Source organism: Phyllostomus discolor, chromosome 3 (genome assembly GCF_004126475.2).
Source record: "Phyllostomus discolor isolate MPI-MPIP mPhyDis1 chromosome 3, mPhyDis1.pri.v3, whole genome shotgun sequence".
In the NCBI taxonomy this organism is placed as follows: domain Eukaryota; kingdom Metazoa; phylum Chordata; class Mammalia; order Chiroptera; family Phyllostomidae; genus Phyllostomus; species Phyllostomus discolor.
In genome coordinates, this window is record NC_040905.2 from 57,805,813 (window position 1) to 57,826,296 (window position 20,484).

The 20,484-nt window shown below is 34.7% G+C and overlaps 1 protein-coding gene across 1 annotated transcript in view; it reads left to right on the top strand.

The window, feature by feature from the left end:
- ADGRV1 (adhesion G protein-coupled receptor V1) overlaps positions 1-20,484 on the top strand; it is a 507,196-nt gene that overhangs the window by 118,713 nt on the left and 367,999 nt on the right. The window contains 10 exon segments of the mRNA XM_036020532.1: positions 1,185-1,400; positions 2,871-3,086; positions 3,796-4,040; positions 5,233-5,414; positions 6,199-7,010; positions 9,422-9,631; positions 15,798-15,928; positions 16,983-17,082; positions 17,707-17,886; positions 18,526-18,689. Of these exon segments, the coding sequence (XP_035876425.1) occupies positions 1,185-1,400; positions 2,871-3,086; positions 3,796-4,040; positions 5,233-5,414; positions 6,199-7,010; positions 9,422-9,631; positions 15,798-15,928; positions 16,983-17,082; positions 17,707-17,886; positions 18,526-18,689 (2,456 nt within the window).

The window sequence follows — 20,484 nt, forward strand, 5'->3', positions numbered from 1 at the left end:
TAAGAAAAGTTCTTAGAACGATGCCAGGCAAACAGTGCACACTCAAAAAAGTGTCATCTGCTGCTACATTTCTCTGTCACTGCCATTCTTTTCTAATTTAGTTGAATTTAATTATATTATAGTGATTCATAATTGTGACTTTATGATATAATTTAGCATGATCTGGGCCTAGGTTGTTGAAATTAAATGGTGTTATTAATGGCTTTTAGGTTACATTGTCTGAAAAGGGTAACTTTCATTCATGATCACATATTTCCAAATATTACCATTGTTAGATATATTGTAAATATGACCTCTAGAAAGAATACCAAAAAAGGAAAAAAATAAACATGAACTCAAAATTCTTTACTTCTAATAAAAGTTTTTGATGGCTTATTTGTGTTAAAAGCTCATTTTTTTAATGTTTTGGCTTTGGTTGGAATTTAATCTAGAAAATAAATGTGGGAGAGTTTTTGGAAAGTCCTAAATGCCTCCAAAATAAGCTTTGTTCTCTTGCAAATCAGTGGGAAGTAAGAAGGTAACCTTAAGAGTATTACATACTCTTTTATAGCAGGATTTGGGAGCATTGAGGCTCTTTCCAGCTGAGGTAGCTGAGTGACTGCTAACTGAAGGGGCGGGGAGGAACAGGTTTGTGAGGGAGGTCAGCTAAAGCAGAGGCAATAATTTAATTAGAGTATGATGGTTTGCTGCAGCTGGCCTTGGAGGGCAAGGGGCTAAATTACTTTCCAACTCAATTTTGTAACTGAAATGCTGTTTTTAAAGATTTTATGGCATGCTGGTAGCTAATTAGAAGATCATAATTCTGCAGGTTTCATCATTATCCCTTGTAATATTATGCAAAATGATGATTTATTATACTTTAATCATTTCTTGCCTTTTGACAAATTTCCAGTACTTACTAAAATATATTTGTAAGTTAACTATTTCTTTGCTAAGGATTCTGTAATAAAAGTCTCAACAGAATATAAAACTATACGAATAGGGACTTTCTGTTTAGTTGATTTTTGTACTCCAATGTCTAGCTAGATTAGTGCTGGTACATAGTAACCAATAACTTTTTGCTATAAGTGTTAGAGAGAAAATACTAAATGATGAATGCATTTGGCTGATGGAATCTTGGGGAGGCTCAATGACTTTTGTCCAGTACTTAGAATTCTGATACATTGGAATTTCTTCTCTTTTAGTTCCAAATTCTCCTCGCCTTGGGCCTAAGGGAGAAACTATTGCTCATCTAATTATCACTGCCAACGATGATGCCTTTGGAATTCTTCAGCTCTCAGCTCCAATTGTTCGAGTGGCAGAAAATCACGTTGGACCCATTATCAATGTTACTAGGACAGGGGGAGCATTCGCAGATGTTTCTGTGAAATTTAAAACTGTGCCAATAACTGCAATACCTGGTGAGAAAACACCTCTAAGGGACAGTGAAGTGTTTTAGAGGGGAATTTTAGCCTTGATTAACAAAGCTACTCAAAGATGTAGTCAGAAAAATTAGCCAGAAAACAATAATACTCTTGTATCTTTTGAAAGCACAAGTCAAGAGCTTTTATCATGTATTTATGTCAATGATTTTGTAGAATTTGTGCAAACTGTTGGTGAATTGTATATGAATTTAAAAACTATGATGAATGTACAAACCATTGCAAAGTAAGGAAAGCATGGTTAGTCTTTCTCTGTGTGTACCTTTGAGTTTTTTGAAAGGGCCTCCTGTAAATGATACCGAGGCATTCAGGATGTAATGTGCAGCCATGTGATTGCAGTGTTTGGCAGCAGTGTTTTGTTTTGACCCATTTATCTTGCTTGTTTGTTTATTTATGAATAACATGGAAGAAACAATGGTTAGCATTAACTATTTTATGTATAAGCAAAACATTTTCATTGCCACACGCAAACATCAGGAGACTGACTGCCTTCTTTGGTGGTGCAGTTACAGCACCTAGAGGGAGATTTGCGTAAGAGGAATTCAATTAGAATCTTTCTGGTATGTACTGACAGGAACGTGAGTGTGGGTGGGTGGGATAACAGGCTGGATCTTTTGAGGTAAATGATCTGTACTTGAGACTTACTTGAAAAGCTAATAAACCAGGCTCGTTTAGTCCCTAAGTGGTGTGTGTGTGTGTATGTGTCGGTGCACACAACCCTTGACTGCCCCCCACCCGCACACAGTTGGGGTAGTAGCCCAGAGGCATGCCTGACTATTTTTATGGGATCTTACACATTCATGGATGTTGAGAATTTATCAGCATTCTAGGAACTTTGCCCTCGGCTCCATAGGAAGCCTCTCTTCTTTCCCCAGCTATTCTTGAACCAGAAGCAAAGTCACCTTGAGCAGTAGGTAATAGCAGCTGCTAATCTAACTTTGTAGAAAGGTCCATAGTTTCCAGCTATCACATTGATGATGCTGATATGCCTGTCTATGTAACAGTGTAATGTATCTCCCCAATGAGATGAAAATTCTAGTTTTGCTCTTTGTTTTAAAGTGTTGTATACATTTTTGTAGCTAAGGAGCTATCTTGTGACAATGAATGACTCTGTGTGGATACATATATCTGTATCTATATATCATCTATATATGTATATAGCAAATAGAACAAATTATATACATATATACATATGTATCTTTCTAAACATGAGTGAATGAACTCAAACACCCTTAAGAAGTCTTTTTCATTGTTTTGTGATATCAAATCCATTTATTTTTAGGAAGAGTGATAAAGTCTTCTTGTTTAGAATAAATGTACTAAGTATTATCAAAAAAGTCTTTCCAAGTATATCCATAAAATTTGATACATCATGGTGTTTCCCTAGCAATATGCCATATTTATTATATTTTGGAATAAGTCTTAGCATTTTGCTTTTTGTCTCTGTAGGTGAAGATTATAGTATAGCTTCATCGGATGTGGTTTTGCTAGAAGGGGAAACCAGTAAAGCTGTGCCAATATATATCATTGACGACATTTACCCTGAGCTGGAAGAATCTTTTCTTGTACAACTTCTGAACGAAACAACAGGAGGAGCCAAACTAGGGGCATTAACAGAGGCAATCATTATTATTGAGGCCTCTGATGACCCCTATGGATTATTTGGTAACCAGATTAGTTTGTATCTCTCTTTTACTTGTCTGTATGGATCATGCATTTCTTTATTTTTAGAGATGCAGAATTGATTTGATCAGGTTTTCTTTTTAACCTATGATATGCAGTATCTATGTATACTCACTGGCAGTAGTTAGTGGTTATTTAAAAAATTAACCTCCCAGCATAAATATGGAAGTCACAATCTTCTAGGCTTTTAAGTCACTTCTAGCTCCTAAGTGTGTTTTATGAATTGTAGAAAAGTCTTTAAAAATTAATTTACAGAAGTTTACACAAAAGTATGGATCTCTGGGCTTTCTTGTTAAGTAGGAAACTCTGGCAACATCTAGTCCCCTCTCCTGCACCGATTGCATCAGTTATGGGAGCTGAATAGTAACTGTCCCTTTGGACCAGGCTTGCGTTGTGTGGTTAGCCACAGAACTCACTAGACCCACTTCACTCTTGACTGGGGTACGCCTGACCCCTGTGGCCCTCTGGGCTTGTGATTTCTGCTCCCATCAGAATGAAAAAGAACTTGGAAATTTTGGTAAGATTTGGAAAAGTGGGCTTGACCACTTTGTATCATAGCATGTTAGACCGATTTCACAGAGTTATTTGGATTGCTTAAGGGGAAAAAATGGAAGTGACTATAGAATGGCAGTTGGGTAGCTCTAAGTTGACTCAGTTTCATTTTGTATTTGAAATTTGCTCTGTCCTTCAGGTTTTCAGATTACTAAACTTATTGTAGAGGAACCTGAGTTTAACTCAGTGAAGGTAAACCTGCCAATAATTCGAAATTCTGGGACACTCGGCAATGTTACTGTTCAGTGGGTTGCCACCATTAATGGACAGCTTGCTACTGGCGACCTGCGAGTTGTCTCAGGTAATGTGACCTTTGCCCCTGGGGAAACCATTCAAACCTTGTTGTTAGAGGTCCTGGCTGACGACGTTCCGGAGATTGAAGAGGTGAGAGGAATGGCTAGTATAGAATGACACTGTAAATCATGGCTTGTCTTAACAGATATTGTGACATTTATAGAGGATGTCAAATAAATTATGCAAGGATGTTCAAAATGTGGTATTGTGAAAGTAATCCTTCCTTACAGATAACACAAGAATATTCTAAAAACAGGTCTTGTGTACATACCAGTTTACTAGTGTAAGAATTTTTTCATACAGTTGTATTTTTCCACATTTTGGTTAAGTGATTCAATATCTATACATCTATCATATGTTTTGCTACATTGTTTCATATAAGCTCTTAATTTGTTTATATCCATATTCCCTTTGCTCTTGAAGATGGGCCAATCTTAAATTAGATTTTTTTTCACTCAATCATTCATTCATTCTTTAACAGTTTTGAGAATTTACTATGTGACAAATACCATGCTAGATATAGCTGTCTGATATTTATTTTTCATGATAAAGAAGCAAGGTAACAAATAAAGTTGAATCTCAGTGGGAAAGTTGATTTATCAATAACATGTATTGGCTGAAGATCATTTTAATGTGTAAACTTTATTATTAAAGCCTAGAACTCATAAAATTATATTTAATTGTATTTATTCTTTAATAATATCAAATTTTCATAGGGAAGTTCATAAAATTTCATTTGAATGCTAATTATGTCATTATTCACTCCTAAAATATTAAATATTAGTTAATACCTATAAAACATTTCTCTTTTTTTCTCTAAATTTAAGTGGTATTATGACATGATGTTTTTTGTTTTAAATTTTGTCAGAGAATTTCCACTTAAAAGAATGTGGAAAATAAAGCATAATAGATTAACTTCATAAAACAACATGCAATATTCCCCAAATAAGAAAAGGTATAGGATATAAACATTTATCATTGAAGTGCTAAACATAAACAGGATCTCAAAATTGATTTATGAGATCATATAACTGAATATTAAGGAACTTAAATGGCCTATTTTTAAATATATAATATGCTCTAATATTAAAAGTTCATGATGTATTATTCTGTTACAAGTTGGGTTTGTAAATATAATAGGGGAATTTTTATGAGTCTATTTATATTACATTCCATTTTGTTCTTATACTTGTATGGATATGTTTAATTTTTTCCCTTGCATCATTTTCAGTTGCTTTTCAGAACTGGGATTCTGCTAAGGAAGTTTTCACTGTATTTTTAGGTTATCCAAGTGCAACTAACTGATGCCTCTGGTGGAGGTACTATTGGGTTAGATCGAGTGGCAAATATTATTATTCCTGCCAATGATAATCCTTATGGTACAGTAGCCTTTGCTCAGTCGGTTTATCGTGTCCAAGAGCCTCTGGAGAGAAGTTCCTGTGTTAACATAACTGTCAGAAGAAGGTATATGAGTTGGCTACTTTCAGTGGGGGTGATGGGAATTGTGGGTTGGTGGGAAAGGATCTCTTGCACAATTAAATGATTTAGGTTTGAACGTTTTTATATAATGTAAATTATTGTAATCTGTCAAATGATTTATGCCTATTGATATAAAGAGCTCATTATATTTATCATACTTATTATTAGTGAAATGGATTATACATCATTGGATGTTCCAACTCCAGAAATTTGTTGCTTTTGTGACTTGTTGGAGTTAGAAATTAAATACAATTAGTTTGTAAATTAAAGAACATTCATTTGCTGAGGTGGTTAATGTTCAGGTCCTATTTTTTCTGCATTTCTTTTGTGAGGCAGCCTACAGTTCACTGAATTCCTTTAGAAATAGAAAATATGGGCATTGAGAACCTTATGGCAAATAATTATATTTCCTCAAAATGTACTCATGCTATTATCATTGTGACATTGTTTCAGTGAAATCTAGTCATGAAAATTAATTTTCTGTTTCTGTTTGATAATTTTAAAATGGTTATGATTTGCATACCTTGCAAGGTATTTTCATAGCTTGGTAGAAAGAAAAGTATTGTACGATCAAAACCTAGCAAGGTTTCCTTACATGAGAAAAGAAAACATTGAAAGACAAAGGTAATAAGAAACATGGTTGTGTTTATACAAGTATGTTTTATACTTAAAAAGTGAAAACTGCAACTGGTATTTGTCTCCTCTGTGTATAATCCACAGATTGTTTTGAGTGCTTAACCTGTCTTTTAATTGTCCCTACACATTTTAGCGGAGGGCTCTTTGGTCAGCTCTTGTTGTTCTACAGCACTTCCGATATTGATGTAGTGGCTCTTGCAGTTGAGGAAGGTCAAGATTTACTGTTCTACTATGAATCGCCAATTCAGGGGGTGCCTGACCCACTTTGGAGAACTTGGGTGAATGTCTCTGCAGTGGGGGAACCACAGTATACTTGTGCCACTCTGTGCCTCAAAGAACACGCATGCTCAGCATTTTCATTTTTCAGTGCTTCTGAGGGCCCCCAGTGTTTCTGGATGACATCATGGACCAGTCCAGCTGTTAACCACTCAGACTTCTGGACCTACAGGAAAAACATGACCAGAGTAGCATCTCTTTTTAGTGGTCAGGCTGTGGCTGGTAGTGACTATGAGCCTGTGACAAGGCAATGGGCCATAATGCTGGAAGGTGATGAATTTGCAAATCTTACAGTTTCCATTCTTGTGGATGATTTTCCAGAGATGGATGAAAGTTTCCTAATTTCTCTCCTTGAAGTGCACCTCATGAACATCACAGCCAGTTTTGAAAACCAGCCAACCATAGGACAGCCAAATACTTCTACAGTTGTCATAGCATTAAATGGTGATGCCTTTGGAGTGTTTGTGATGTACAGCATTAGTCCCAACACCTCAGAAGATGGCTTATATGTCGAAGTTCAGGAGCAGCCCCAAAGCACAGTGGAGCTGATGATCCACAGGACAGGGGGCAGCTTGGGTCAGGTGATAGTCGAATGGCGTGTTGTTGGTGGAACTGCTACTGAAGGCTTAGATTTTATAGGCACTGGAGACATTCTCACTTTTGCTGAAGGTGAGTGACACTTCTAAAACCATTTTAGTTCATCCTGGTAAAGTCACCATGTTCAATTTTTATGATAATGTTTATAGGAGTTCTTACTTACTGCATGCATTCTTGCTGATATGTGGAAGTGCAGTATGGCTTTGAAAAACAGCAGGTAGTGGGTGATATGACATGTAGGTTGACATGGCCCTTCATATGTATCCTTTTAGTTGATTCAACAAAGAAGGGTTTCAGGGGATGCAGGAATTTTATTCCTTTATATGTGATGGGAAGGCCTTTAAGTAAACAGAATGACAAGTATAAGGAAAGCTCTGGTTTTGTAAGGGAAATTACGAGAATGAGCCATGTATCTACCAAACACATGGCTAAGAAGAATACCCATACATAGCTAAAAATGAATATTAACTGGGTAGCTTTTTAATATGCCTTAGACAAATTAGGATAAATCTTTAAAAAAAGTAACTGTAAGTATAAATAGTATGAAGTTTGGTGACTTTATTTGTAATTAGGCTGAGTAGCCTAATTACAATTTGCTGTTGTTCTTAGACTTGGATGGGAAGTTGTAAGTTTTCACGAACAACACAATTATGGGTAACTTGGCCCATTAAAATTAGGGCCAGATTCACTGACTCTTTTCCAAGGCTGGTTGAATCATGTAATGTTTAAAAATTTGGAAAATTCATATGTTTAAAATAGATTTTTTTTTTTGGCATGGGGAAAAAGTGTTTTTACTGTAATCACTGTTTAAATCCTGATTGGGGCAATTATAGATTACATACAGTTTTTTAATATAGTATTTTTCTGATTTAAAAAGTGATGTGTACTCATTAAAATCTCACCATATACAGAAGAATCAAGGAAATAAACATTAACAATTACATCTCTTAGAACAGTTCATTGCACCTTTTATTATTTAATGTTTTGCATAAAAATTTTGGAAACAGTAATTGGGGATCATGATGCATTTATCATATACTTTTTGAAACACCTAATCAGTGTATATTTTAGAGTAAATTTTAAATAGTGTAAAACATTTCTACAGTGGTTATTTTCTAGTAAATAAATGATTTTGGGAATAATGAAGTATGAATATCCAGTGGAGTTGCGGGCACAGGTTGGTAATGGGTAACTTTTCTCCTTTTTTCAAAGGAGGTAATGAAAATGTAATAAGCAGGGAGTGAAGATGAAAATTTAGTTAGATTAGCCAGTGGCTTTAGTAATTACCAAGTTATCATATAAAGTAGCCCTAGCTGGTGTGACTCAGTGAATTGAGTGCTGGCCTGTGAACCAGTCGGGACACATGTCTAGGTTGCGGGTCAGGTGCCCAGTAGGGGGAGCACAAGAGACAAACACACAGTGATATTTCCCTCTCTTTCTTCCTCCCTTCCCCTCTCTCTAAAAACAAATAAAGTATTTTAAAAAGTAATAACATTATACAAATTAGTATTACTTTGAATTGTAACTTTAGCATCACATAAAATGGACTATATAGTTAACGTAGATTCTTAAATAATCTGTCTTTTGAGGCAGTTTTGATACTGTGAATTGAGGAGATACACCAGAGTCAAGAGAGAGAACATGTATGCATATCACCTTTCTCCTTTTTCCTGCCTTTTCTCTTCTCACCCTTTCATCCTCTTTGCAGAACATGGCAAAGAATTAAATGGGAGGCACCATGGGCCACAGAGCAAAGCATTGTTGGGTTTAGGGATATTCAATGATGGGTGCCCTGTGTACTACTGGGGTCCTAGACCAGATTGCAAAGTAGATTGATTGACCCTTGTCACTGCCACTCATCCTTTGAGTTTGTCTTCTGCCTCCTTCTTTCATTGCCCTACATCCTGGAAGCTGGTATTTGATGCTCTCACCTCATCTAGTTACCCAAAGACTCATCTTTATCAGGCTGGTTTGCTCAGAAGTTGCCATCTCTTTCCCATTTTGACCACCATTCCCTAAGTTTCCTTTCAGTGAGGTATTGTCTTGAGTACCTGATGAATATTATTCACAGTAACACCAGAATGAGAGCGTAAGATTCCATTCTCTGAGAGGGAGCTGTTTCTAAACAGAAGATGCTCTAGAAGCTCTTTCCCTAGCTGGGCCATTGTCCTAGGCTAAAGACCAGGAATGAAACCATGATTCTTTGAAATAATCCTACCCTTTAAATTCCCATGACTCAAAATGTCCTTCTCCACAATCTGTACATACTAACAAAATTTTAGTGTTTTTTCTATATCAAAGGATGTAAGTTAACACAAAATATGTCTTTATAGTGGCACTAATATTGCTCATGATACTGAACTATTATTATAATTCACTTACATAGTTCTACTTTTTAAAATTAAAATAATTTTGAACCTTTGTGAATTCTTCATGATGTTGGTTATTTTTTTTTATTTTGCTATTCCATTATTTTTTTATAGGTGAAACCAAAAAGACAATCATTTTAACCATTTTGGATGATTCCGAGCCAGAGGATGATGAAAGCATCATCATTAGTTTGGTGTACACTGAAGGTGGAAGTAGGATCTTGCCCAGCTCTGACACCGTTAGAGTGAACATTTTGGCCAATGACAATGTGGCGGGAATTGTTAGCTTTCAGACAGCTTCCAGATCTGTCATAGGCCATGAAGGTGGGTTCCTTTTTTTGTTGAGCACATTCATTCTCTTTTCCATGGATGCCATTTTTCATTCAGTCTTTTAAAGTTTCTGATTTTTTCATCCTTTCAATATTTTATAGGGCATTGTATGCTAATATGCATGGAACTTACTTGGGAGAGGGCTATACAGTGAACTGTTTAACTGTTTATGAGCCTTGTGGATTGTATTGTGTTCTAGCTTGCCACCCTACACTGGTGTGATTTTAAGGAAGTTAGGATGTCTGGAAACCTGGATGCTTAGCTTTCTCATCTGTTAAATGACAGCAAACATCGCTTACATCATAGGTTTCTTTGTGAGGCTTAAGTGAGCTAATAAATGTAAAGTGCTCAGCATAGTTCTTGGCAAGTGCATATGCACTCAATGGCAGCTGCTCGTATCAAACAGTGAGACACTGGCTCTCTGCTCAAAGCATGTAGTGGTTCGTGTGCTGTGAGTGCAGTGCCAAACTAGAAAAAATTATTAAAAAGTCCATTTTGTCCTTAAACAATTTTTTAAAATTCTTGCTTAGTATTTTACATTATATTTAAGGTGTTGCATATACAGGGTAGGGAGAAGGTAAGTTTACAGGTGAGAATACCTGAAACACAGAGTTTATTCTTGCTTTATTTTTCATATGAACAACTGTAAACCTACTATTGCCCTGCCCTGTGTGGGCTATTGTATTGTTAAAAAATCTTGCAGTGTTTCTTGTCTTTGAATAAGCCTGTTTGTGATAAAATGGTATTTACAGCCTGTGTGTCACTAGAGTTCATATTTAGAAATAAAAAAACCTGTACCTGAAAAAGATAAGAAATGGAAAGGATATTGGTTACACATTTGGACTTCTATTTTACAGATGAGGAAACTGAGGCACAGAGATTAAAGTGACAAGGTCATACAGCTAATTAGTTGCTGTGTTGGAAACTAAATGCATTTTAGTGTGTGTTACCTTTCCATCTCACTGTGCACCCAACTTGCAAGTTTTGCTTATCAATGCAAATATCCTGCCCATTTCCCAACACTCTTTCCTTTTATTAGTAGTCTAGAATCTCATGTTGTTGGAGAAATAGTGAGTGAAAGTGACTAACAAATAGCCATAACTTCAATCTAAAGACAGATCATCAAAAAATTGTTTGTAACATAATACAAGTGGAAAGTCAATGCAGGAGAAGTTAATCTTAATAGTAACAACTGTAGCAATAACATTTATTGAGTGTTTTCTGTGTGTCAGACATTTCACACCCATTATTTCACTTAATTTTAACAACTGTCCTGTGAAATAGGTCTAAGGTGTACACCAGATTTCACATAAAGAAAGTGAATTTCAGAAAGCTAAGTGGCACCATTATTCATGGTGGAGCTAAGCCCAGTGCTATCTAAATCTAGAGCCATGCTCTAGGGAAGTTTATGAGAAGAGACTTTGTTTTACTGGAACTGAAGTCTGCTGCAGAAATTGAGAATTTTAGAAACTTTGGGTAAATATTTCAAGTGCTTTGAGTTGGAAGAAAAATGAATTTGAGTAAAAGTGTCCATGTGAAAGAAGGAAACTAGTGAGAGAACCCGCCTCTATCTAGGTTACAAATGGAAATAGGATATTTAGAGATAATAGTTGAAATCATAAAAATTAATAAAATCTCTGTGGGTAGAGAAAGAAAAAGCACATTGTCAAGGATAAAGGCGTGAAATACCAGGCTAAGGTGCTAGGAAAGGAAAAAGATCTGAGAGGAGGGAGAGAAGGTTCTGCCAAAGAGGTGCAAAGAGACCAAGATGAGAGTGTGTTCTCATTAGCTGCCGGAAGCAATCAGTATGTCTCACAATAACATGCAGCAAGAATGTTTTATTGCTTACATGAATGCTCTTTAGATTTCTTATATTTTTTAAATAGAAATTGGGAGGAGTTTCTATTTTTTTTTACTTATTTTTCTTTTCCTTTATTCCTACACCTTTTTCTAGAGTCTAAGTTAATTTTCTTTTTCTTTTTTTTTTAAAGATTTTTATTTTATTTATTTTTAGAGTGGGAAGGGAGGGAGAAAGAGAGAGAGAAACATCAATGTGCAGTTGCTGGGGGTCATGGCCTGCAACCCAGGCATGTACCCTGACTGGGAATCGAACCTGTGACACTTTGGTTCGCAGCCCCTGCTCAATCCACTGAGCTATGCCAGCCAGGGCTAATTTTCTTCTTCAAAAACATGCTATGTATTTAAAAACTTAGTATTTTGAGTGTTATTCTTTATATTGTTGTGAAATTGCATAGACAAAAGTGTAACAAGCACAAGTTTGCCAGATTGAATTAATGAAAGCTTTATCAAAAATAACTGATAAGAAATGGGATTTAAAATATGCCATGTGGGAGTTTAACAATGCTAACATTGCTTTTGGCCTATCTTTGGAGTTTCCTTTATATGATTAGATTTAGAACATAGACTATACTGAACTCTGACTCTAGAATGCATTTTTAGTGCATGGGGAGGAATTGGTTTAGTGTTTAACAATGTATTGAATTCTGTAGAATCCTTTTCCAACATTTTTGTCCTAAAGCAATTGAACAAATGTCTGGTGGTAAATATTACTTTCCTTGAAATATAATGGGAAGAATTAGAAATAGGGATAATAGATTTTTTTTACTGTGGTTGCACACTGTGTATTAAAATACTCTTTAAAAGTCTGTGTGAGATAGTTCACTCAGTCACCCAACTTAGAAGCATCATCATCTCATGGCATGTTAATGGATTTAAGGATTTTCCTTTTCTCAGAGACAGCATGAATCCTTTCTGTCAAAGATTTGAACAAGAAATGTGATTCTTAAAAATATAGAACACCTATACAGTTGTCCCTTAGTATCCATGGGGTTTGGTTCTGGGACCCCTGAGGATTCCAAAATCCACAGATGCTTAAGTCTCATATAAAATGGCATAGTATTTGCATATAGTATATGCACATCCACCTGTATCCTTAAATTTATCTTTAGATTACTTATACTTTCTAATACAATATAAATAGTTGTTACATAGTGTTGTTTAGTCAATAAGAACAAGAAAATTGTACATGTGTCAACTTTTTTTTCTTTATGATTCCAAGCCAGCAGAATCATGTAACTTTTTTTCCCCTTGCATTTTTGATCTGGGGTTGGTTGAACTTGTGGATGTAGAACCAATGGATATGGAGGGCCAACTGTACTGAAAACTTTCAACTTTCTTTAACAGTTCGTATTGACAGTTTGTGTTTATTGTTATTCATATCCCTATAGTGTTTTAAATAATTTTCTATTATATAAGGCAATTGCTTTAGATGGTACATGTATACAGTGTGTACATATAGCTATTAAAATGTCAGTATGTTTTCTGTATTTTAGTTTTTATTATTTTTGTATATGTAGCTGCTATTTGTTTACCTTTGTAAAAAGAATCCTTTTGTTTGTTTTGGTAACAAGTGTACAAAATACTCAGTGTACAAGATTACCTTTGTTTGTTTTGGTAACAAGTGTACAAAATACTCAGGGTTGTTAAAAAGTACTTACATTTCTATTCCTTATCACTATTAGGCTAGGCCTAGACTCTATAATACATCTGCTTTAGAGTATCATCAGCTTTTGGTGGACTCAGTAGATTTTATATCAGGATGCTTTTCCAGGAATGTAGTCAGATTCTTTGGTAGATGAGAGCCCCTCTTAGTCCTTCATCCGGGGCAAAATCTGGAAGGCGGTATAGTACTTAGTAAAAATGTATGTTATCAAAAAAATTTACCTTCCCCTCTGACCTACCTTCTGTTCTTCCCCTTCTAGAAGACTAAGCACTTGTTTTTAAGTTGTTTCTTTTCTACAAACTGTTCTTTGACTTTTCATACAGGTAGAAGGTAACATTCTAGTAATATTGCCCAGAAGGCATTTAAAATGGACCTAATACCTTCATTTTGATTATTCAAAAAAATTTTACACTGTCATGCTGTTGACATCGTTTGCAGTAGACTCACGAGATTATGTGTTGGAGGAATGCTTTCTTTGTGTTTTATTCATGTGTGTGTCTGTCATGCTTCAAATGGTATTTCTTGCAATATTTTGTTGCCAGTTTCTTGTATAGTAATTTGATAAATTTTCAAAGGTGATATTAAGTGGTATTAAACTTTGAGTACTTTACATGTTTATGTATTTTACATGTTTACATATTTTACAAGTTTATAGGATTATTTTACCTTTTTCTCTCCCTAGCATTTTATTTTTAATTTTACCTTACAATGGTATGTTTATTTCCAAATTTCTATATATAATCTTGCAACCATAATTTTTAAAATTTATTATCATTATAGGGTCCCCTTCAACATGGGTCTCTACTGACCTACATTTTGTTTCCTTGCCACTTGTATTTCATTGTATTTTTAGCACTGATCAAGCTCCATCATTTTCTTTTTGAAGTACTACTAGGTGTTATCACTAGGTTGTATGGTTTTAAAAAATTTGAAAATCATGACTCTATAAATCTTCCTTTTGTGTCACCAGACAACAATGTAGATGAAAATAGCTTAATGACTCCTTTTATACAGCTCTGTCTAAGCCTTGCAGTAATTAAGCCCTTTTAGTGCTGTGTGTTGAACTATGAGCAATTTTGTATGAATCACAATAGAGAGACTCCAGGGTTTTTTAGTACTACCTGTATTCGTTTGTATGAGCTATATAATTATACAAAATTGAAATAGTATGCTGACAATTATGACCAGTTGTACAGTTTTTCAGTTATATCCTAACCTTTTTATAACCTGACTCCTAACTAGCAGTTCCTAAATGTTTAAAAAAACACAAGATATAGTCTACTAATGGAATGCTAACTAAATTTTTTTATATTGAAACACTTAAAAATTATATATTGAACATTCAAGTGTTTGAGGAAATCTTATTTAGAAGTCTTTCTGATACTTTTGCCTTTTTATATTTCCAACTCTTCCAAGATAATTCATTGTCTTAAAGATAAATGTGCTTAAATTTAGTATGAAAATTTAATTTTTTTTAATAATTGAAATTAAGATAATTTCCAAATTAGTTAATCCACGATATTTTAATTTAAAGAAGACTTTATATTAGTAACATTTGTTTTATCTTCAGAAATGAAAAAAGTGGCAATTTAAATATATGTCAGAGGGGTGTTTGTATTGTTCATTTCTACTTTGCTCAATTAAAAACTATCACGTGCTTATCTGGATAACTAAGTAAAAGTGGTATTTTTAATAAATATGAATGGATTTCAGCTCTATCTCTATGCTATACATTTTGAATAAAGCTATGTTCTTTTAAACCCTTTTAAAAATTATTCCATTTATTTTTTCATAATAATAAGTATTTTTTAGTGCTGTGGTCTGTTGGTATACCTTAACTTGTATTCATCATCATGCAAGTCTTTCGAATTGAGTGTACTTTCAGCCAGCCACATGGCCATCAGCAGCAATCCATAGGAGCTTACATTTCACTTTCAGTAGTTTAAAATAAATGACTACAATGATTTTATTCAGTTTACAATGTATTATATGAGGAGAAAGCCAGAAATAAAAAGTGTGTAACATACCTCAATTACCCAGGAAGGATAACTGTAACTTTGGTGAAGTTACAGGGATTGATGTACAGATTTGACACCTTTCCTTTGTATTTCTTTTTATAAAACATAATCATTGATGGTATATGTAAGTTACAATTTAAAGAAATGTGATTTTCAGGTATTTGCAAGCATTTTTATGCATGCATTGTGTAAAATCACATTGCATATCAGTGTAAGGAATTGTGTCCTTTTGAAAAGTGAAGGAAAGTTTACTTATGCTATTGTTAGTTTTGACCACGAGGATTTTGTTACTCTCTTTAATTTATAGAACATCTATGTTCTGGTGCATGTTTTGGAGTGTATGAAAGTTTGTGTTTCTCATTATAGCATGTGCTTTTGTAACTTTTACATATTGAACTTTTTGAAGTTCTACTAAATAGAAGTATTTAGAAGTGAGATCCCTGTGTTAATAAACAATAAGCATGTATAAAGCTTCTAGAAAATTCAAAACAGAACTGCTTTATAATGGCTCTGGAAAGGTGCTGTAATAGTTGCATGTTTGGGATTTGGGTTTTGCTGAGTTCAGATGTTAAATTCATTTTCCATTAAGCATTTATCAATCTGTACATTTCACTTGCAGGAGAAATTTTGCAATTCCATGTAATAAGAACACCCCCTGGTCGAGGAAATGTTACTGTTAACTGGAAAATTATTGGGCAAAATCTAGAACTCAATTTTGCTAACTTTACTGGCCAGCTCTTCTTTCCTGAGGTAAGACCACTGAGAAGAGCTTTAGCAAACATATGTAGAGAAAACAGTGCATTCTGAGAAAATTGGGAAAACTCTGATTATATAATACAAAGGTTAATGGAGGCTGCTGGGAGGGTTACTTGCTTGCAACCCTAAAGGAAAAACATTACTTGAAGAACGAATTTCTGAGACTTAAAGAATGGATTTGTTTTTCCATATGTGCTTTGTAGATCTCCTTCAAAGAAACAGAAAATGTGAATATTGGTTTTGAGCGGAGCTCTCTTGCTTCTGTCCAGACCTCCCATTATTGTCAACTGGATTGTTCTGAAGATGATGATAGTATTGTCCCTTTTCTCTTACTCCTCTCGGTCTTGGAACTTCAAATGCATGGCAACAGCAAGCATAGCTCTAAAAACAAATGTCTTTTTATGTCCTTATGAGAAAGGATTGCACAAGGATAGTACTCGAAGTATATTTTTGAGGTGCCATTCAGAGATTCTGATAGTTTGAAAAAGGTGATTGTTGAGAAATAACCATAAAATCACTTCTTAGAAATTTCGGCACCACTTTACTGTAACTCTGTCATCTTTCTGTCTTCTCCACATTCACTTGGTGAATTCTTGTTTGAAAATGTGTTCAATACTTTTTATTTCCACTGTCTCAACATTAAGCCAAGTGCCTATAGCCTTGGACCTTGAGTATTGCATTGGACTTCTAATCCCCAGTCTCCCTGAAGCACTGACATTTTCTCTGTTCTAGTTTTCCCCTACTCACCACTGCCACAGAATCTCCCCAACTAAACTGCTTTGTTGGAAATGGTCAATAGCACTGCACTGCTCATTGGATAAGATCTACATGGACCAGCTCAGCATTTGAGATCCTCTACGATTACTGCCTATGTGCCTTAAGCCTGATTTCTCATTAGTGAATGCTTTTTAATTTATTTTTTTAAACCATAGAACAGTTTGTTTACATAAACTTGTGTTCAGATGCATGATTTTTAAGGCCAATAAAAGTAGGAGATATTTTGTGTTTAGGGACAGTGCAGGGATGAATTGCTTTTTGTTTGGCACAGGGGTCACTGGATAAAACAATTCATGTACATTTGTTGGATGATAACATTCCTGAGGAGAAGGAAGTTTACCAAGTCATTCTGTATGATGTCAGGACACAAGGTAATTAAGAATTCAGTTTAAAAGTTTTTGCTGGTATATTAACTCTCTTCAGGAAAAAGTAATAGTTGCTATCTATATATTTAATCATTAGATACACACCAATTAAAATGTGATTTATATATCATCTGTTCCTAAAAATGTTAAATCCAAAAGACATCAGCTCAGAATGGGAATATGTTATCTTTATAAACTCAGAAACAACCTCTAAAAATTTTGCTAAATATTTTCTTATGGAGTAAAATAACATTTCCAAAGGAAGAATTTTTTAAATTAATTTTATGCTAGCAGACCAATTTGGATTTAAACCTATTATATGGATATTTCAAATTCACTCATTTTGAGCAAATTATACGGACACTTTCCTCAGTGTCTATTCAATTTTTCTAATTCAGATGACCAGTATAGTAAATAACAATAGGAAAAAAATTCATAATTTGCTATCTAGAAAAAGGAAATTAAAAGCTAGATCCTATTACTCAACCTTAAGATTTCTGTTAAAAAAAATGAACAAAATAGAACACTTTCTATCTACTTTAATATGTTTCAGAGAGTGCGATTATGCTTTAAGTATTTAGAAGTTAATGCCCAGTCACTTTCAGAGTTCTTTGGTCCTGACGTTTTTAGGAGTTCCGCCAGCAGGAATCGCTCTGCTTGACGCTCAAGGGTACGCAGCTGTCCTGACTGTGGAAGCCAGTGATGAACCACATGGAGTTTTAAATTTTGCTCTTTCATCAAGATTTGTTTTGCTACAAGAGGCTAATGTAACAATTCAGCTTTTCATCAACAGAGAATTCGGATCTTTAGGTTTGTGTTGTTCTGGAATGAATGAGTTTCTAGGCAGATGCTTTTTAAGTATCCTACTTGTGTGGGTGAAAGCCATTGCTGATATAAATCAGGACAGGAAAAGCATTAATGTCTATTAGTTCAGGATAGGAGTTTATAACTTCTTTATTTTTTGAAAGATTAACAAAATTTTATATTGTCACAAAATGCTATGTAACAAATAGTCATAAAATCTTGGCATCGTATAATAATAATGTTGGCTGTGGGTCTGCTAACTTAGTCTGGGCTTGGGGTGCATCTACTCCATACATCTCTTACTCTTCTCCTGGGTCCAGGAGAGATACCAGAAAGCAAGCAAAAGCATGCCAAGCCCCCTGAGGTCTGGGCTCAAAACTAGCACATCATCACTTTTACTTTGTACTATCAGCCAAAACAAGTCATACAATCAAACTCGAGGCCTAGAGGCAGGGCAGTATGCCTGTCCACAGTGGGATGTCGCTGAGCCATTACATGGTAAAGGTCAAGCATATGGGAAGGGGCAAGGTGATGGGGCTAATTATATAAGCTATTGCAGGTGCTTTTAGGAATGCCAGTGATTTCCTGATGAGATTCTATTTTAAATGTTTAATTATAAAATCTTTTTCAATCCAATTCAAATAGGAGCCATTAATGTCACATATACTACAGTTCCTGGAGTGTTGAGTCTAAAGAACCAGACAGAAGGAAACCTAGCTGAGCCAGACATTGACTTTGTCCCAGTAGTTGGCTTTCTGATTTTAGAAGAAGGGGTAACAGCAGCTGCCATCGACATAACTATACTTGAGGTAAAATTCTTATTTTGTATTACTGTTTTAAACCTCAATAACCACATAAAAAGTAGAAACTGATAAAATGTTCTAGTACCTTTATATCAGCTTACCTCTGTGATTTTTAAAAAACTATACAGGCCTTTCTGTTGTTTAAATAGGCTGGTCTGCTGTTGTGTATTTTATTATAGAAACACCTTGTGATAAAGATAATTTCCCTAGGGTATTCCCCATTAGGACAGCATTGGCCTAAGAGATTCTACAGGAGCCTTTTGATCATTCCAAGGGATTAATTCTACCAGCAAATCCATGTAGGTCAGCCCCTTAGTTGTTAAGACTGGTGAAATTAGATGTACTGAATGACTCATGAGAGAGTGAAGACATAAAATGTTGTTATAGTCACATTGAATTAATCATTGGTGACTCAAACTGTGTTTTAAATGATTTTTCATATTGTGAAATCTTGTGGTGTTTTGTGACTGTTTCAGTTACCTAAATACATTTACAAGGGGTTGATGAAAACAGCACACATGAAGAGGGTAGGAGATAGACTGCATGCGGGGGTTGTCGGGGGAGGGAGATAGAGAATGAATATTGACTTAGAAAAAGATTTTTCTATTACTATATATTTGGGGGTTCTATTTTGAAAAGGGTTTGATTTCTCAGAGGCTTTTTACTTTTACAAAATTATAAATAGTGTAAACCATCTACCATCTGAAGTAACTTGTATTTTGTTGATTACTGTGGCACTGTGACCTAATCTGATAGTATGAGAACTCTAAAGCCATAAGATAAAAGGTAATATTATGTCAGTATGTCACATACAATGCAAAATTTTATAAAACTTTAAGGTAAGTCTTCTTTCAAATATAATCTATTAATGTAACTGCATGTAAATCAATGGATCATTCCTCTGCTATGTTAGTTTTTAAAGCAGAAAATATGTAGCCACCCTTCTTTTCTTTAAAGAGTCTAGTTTATGAACACAGGGTTTCCCATTTCTTTCTTTTTTTATCTCCGTAGGTCTTTGAAGCTCTCTCTGTTCCTTGAGTAGCATAAAAGTAAGAGTTTGCAGGCTGTGTGCACAGAAATAAGTTGGGTGGCGGGGGGATGTAGGGAGAGTTGTTGCGTGGGGGCATGTATGGGGCAGTTTCTTCTACGTCACAGACTCATCAGTCCCTATAATACCTAAGATAGTTTAGACACTCATCTTCATTTTCTTATTTCACATGGAAACATATCTTCATTAAATAAAAGGAATAGAGAAGTGTATATTGGTATGTGCATACTGATATTATATATGCATGTATACACGTTAGGTTTCTATGTAAATGTTGTTGCCTGTCTGTAAATGGACTTTGCTAGTCCTCTTGAGCACTTGCCTTATTTTCATTGCTATTATGTGGTTAGTGTTTAATAGTAACAGTGTAACAAATAGCTATCACTTTTTAAAGGTCACTCTTTGTAGGCCTGGTACTCCACGCATTATTTTTAATCATTATGATAATTTCCAAAGTAGTTTTTATCATTATAAAGATGGCAGAATTGAGACCTTAAAGTGTAAGTAACTTAACTAACAATTCAGAACTAGGTCTGCAAAGCCTGTATTTCATAATATTGTAGTCTTCATCCTAATCATTGGATATTCATGTAATTTCAAATCTTTTGCTCCTATTATATTTAAAATAGATTAAGTTTGCATATTTATATACTTGGTTTACATATAATAATATAAGTTTTTAAAATGATATGTTAGCCATTCATGTAGTTCAATCTAATAATTTATCTTACAATCAGGTATAAGTTTAATATT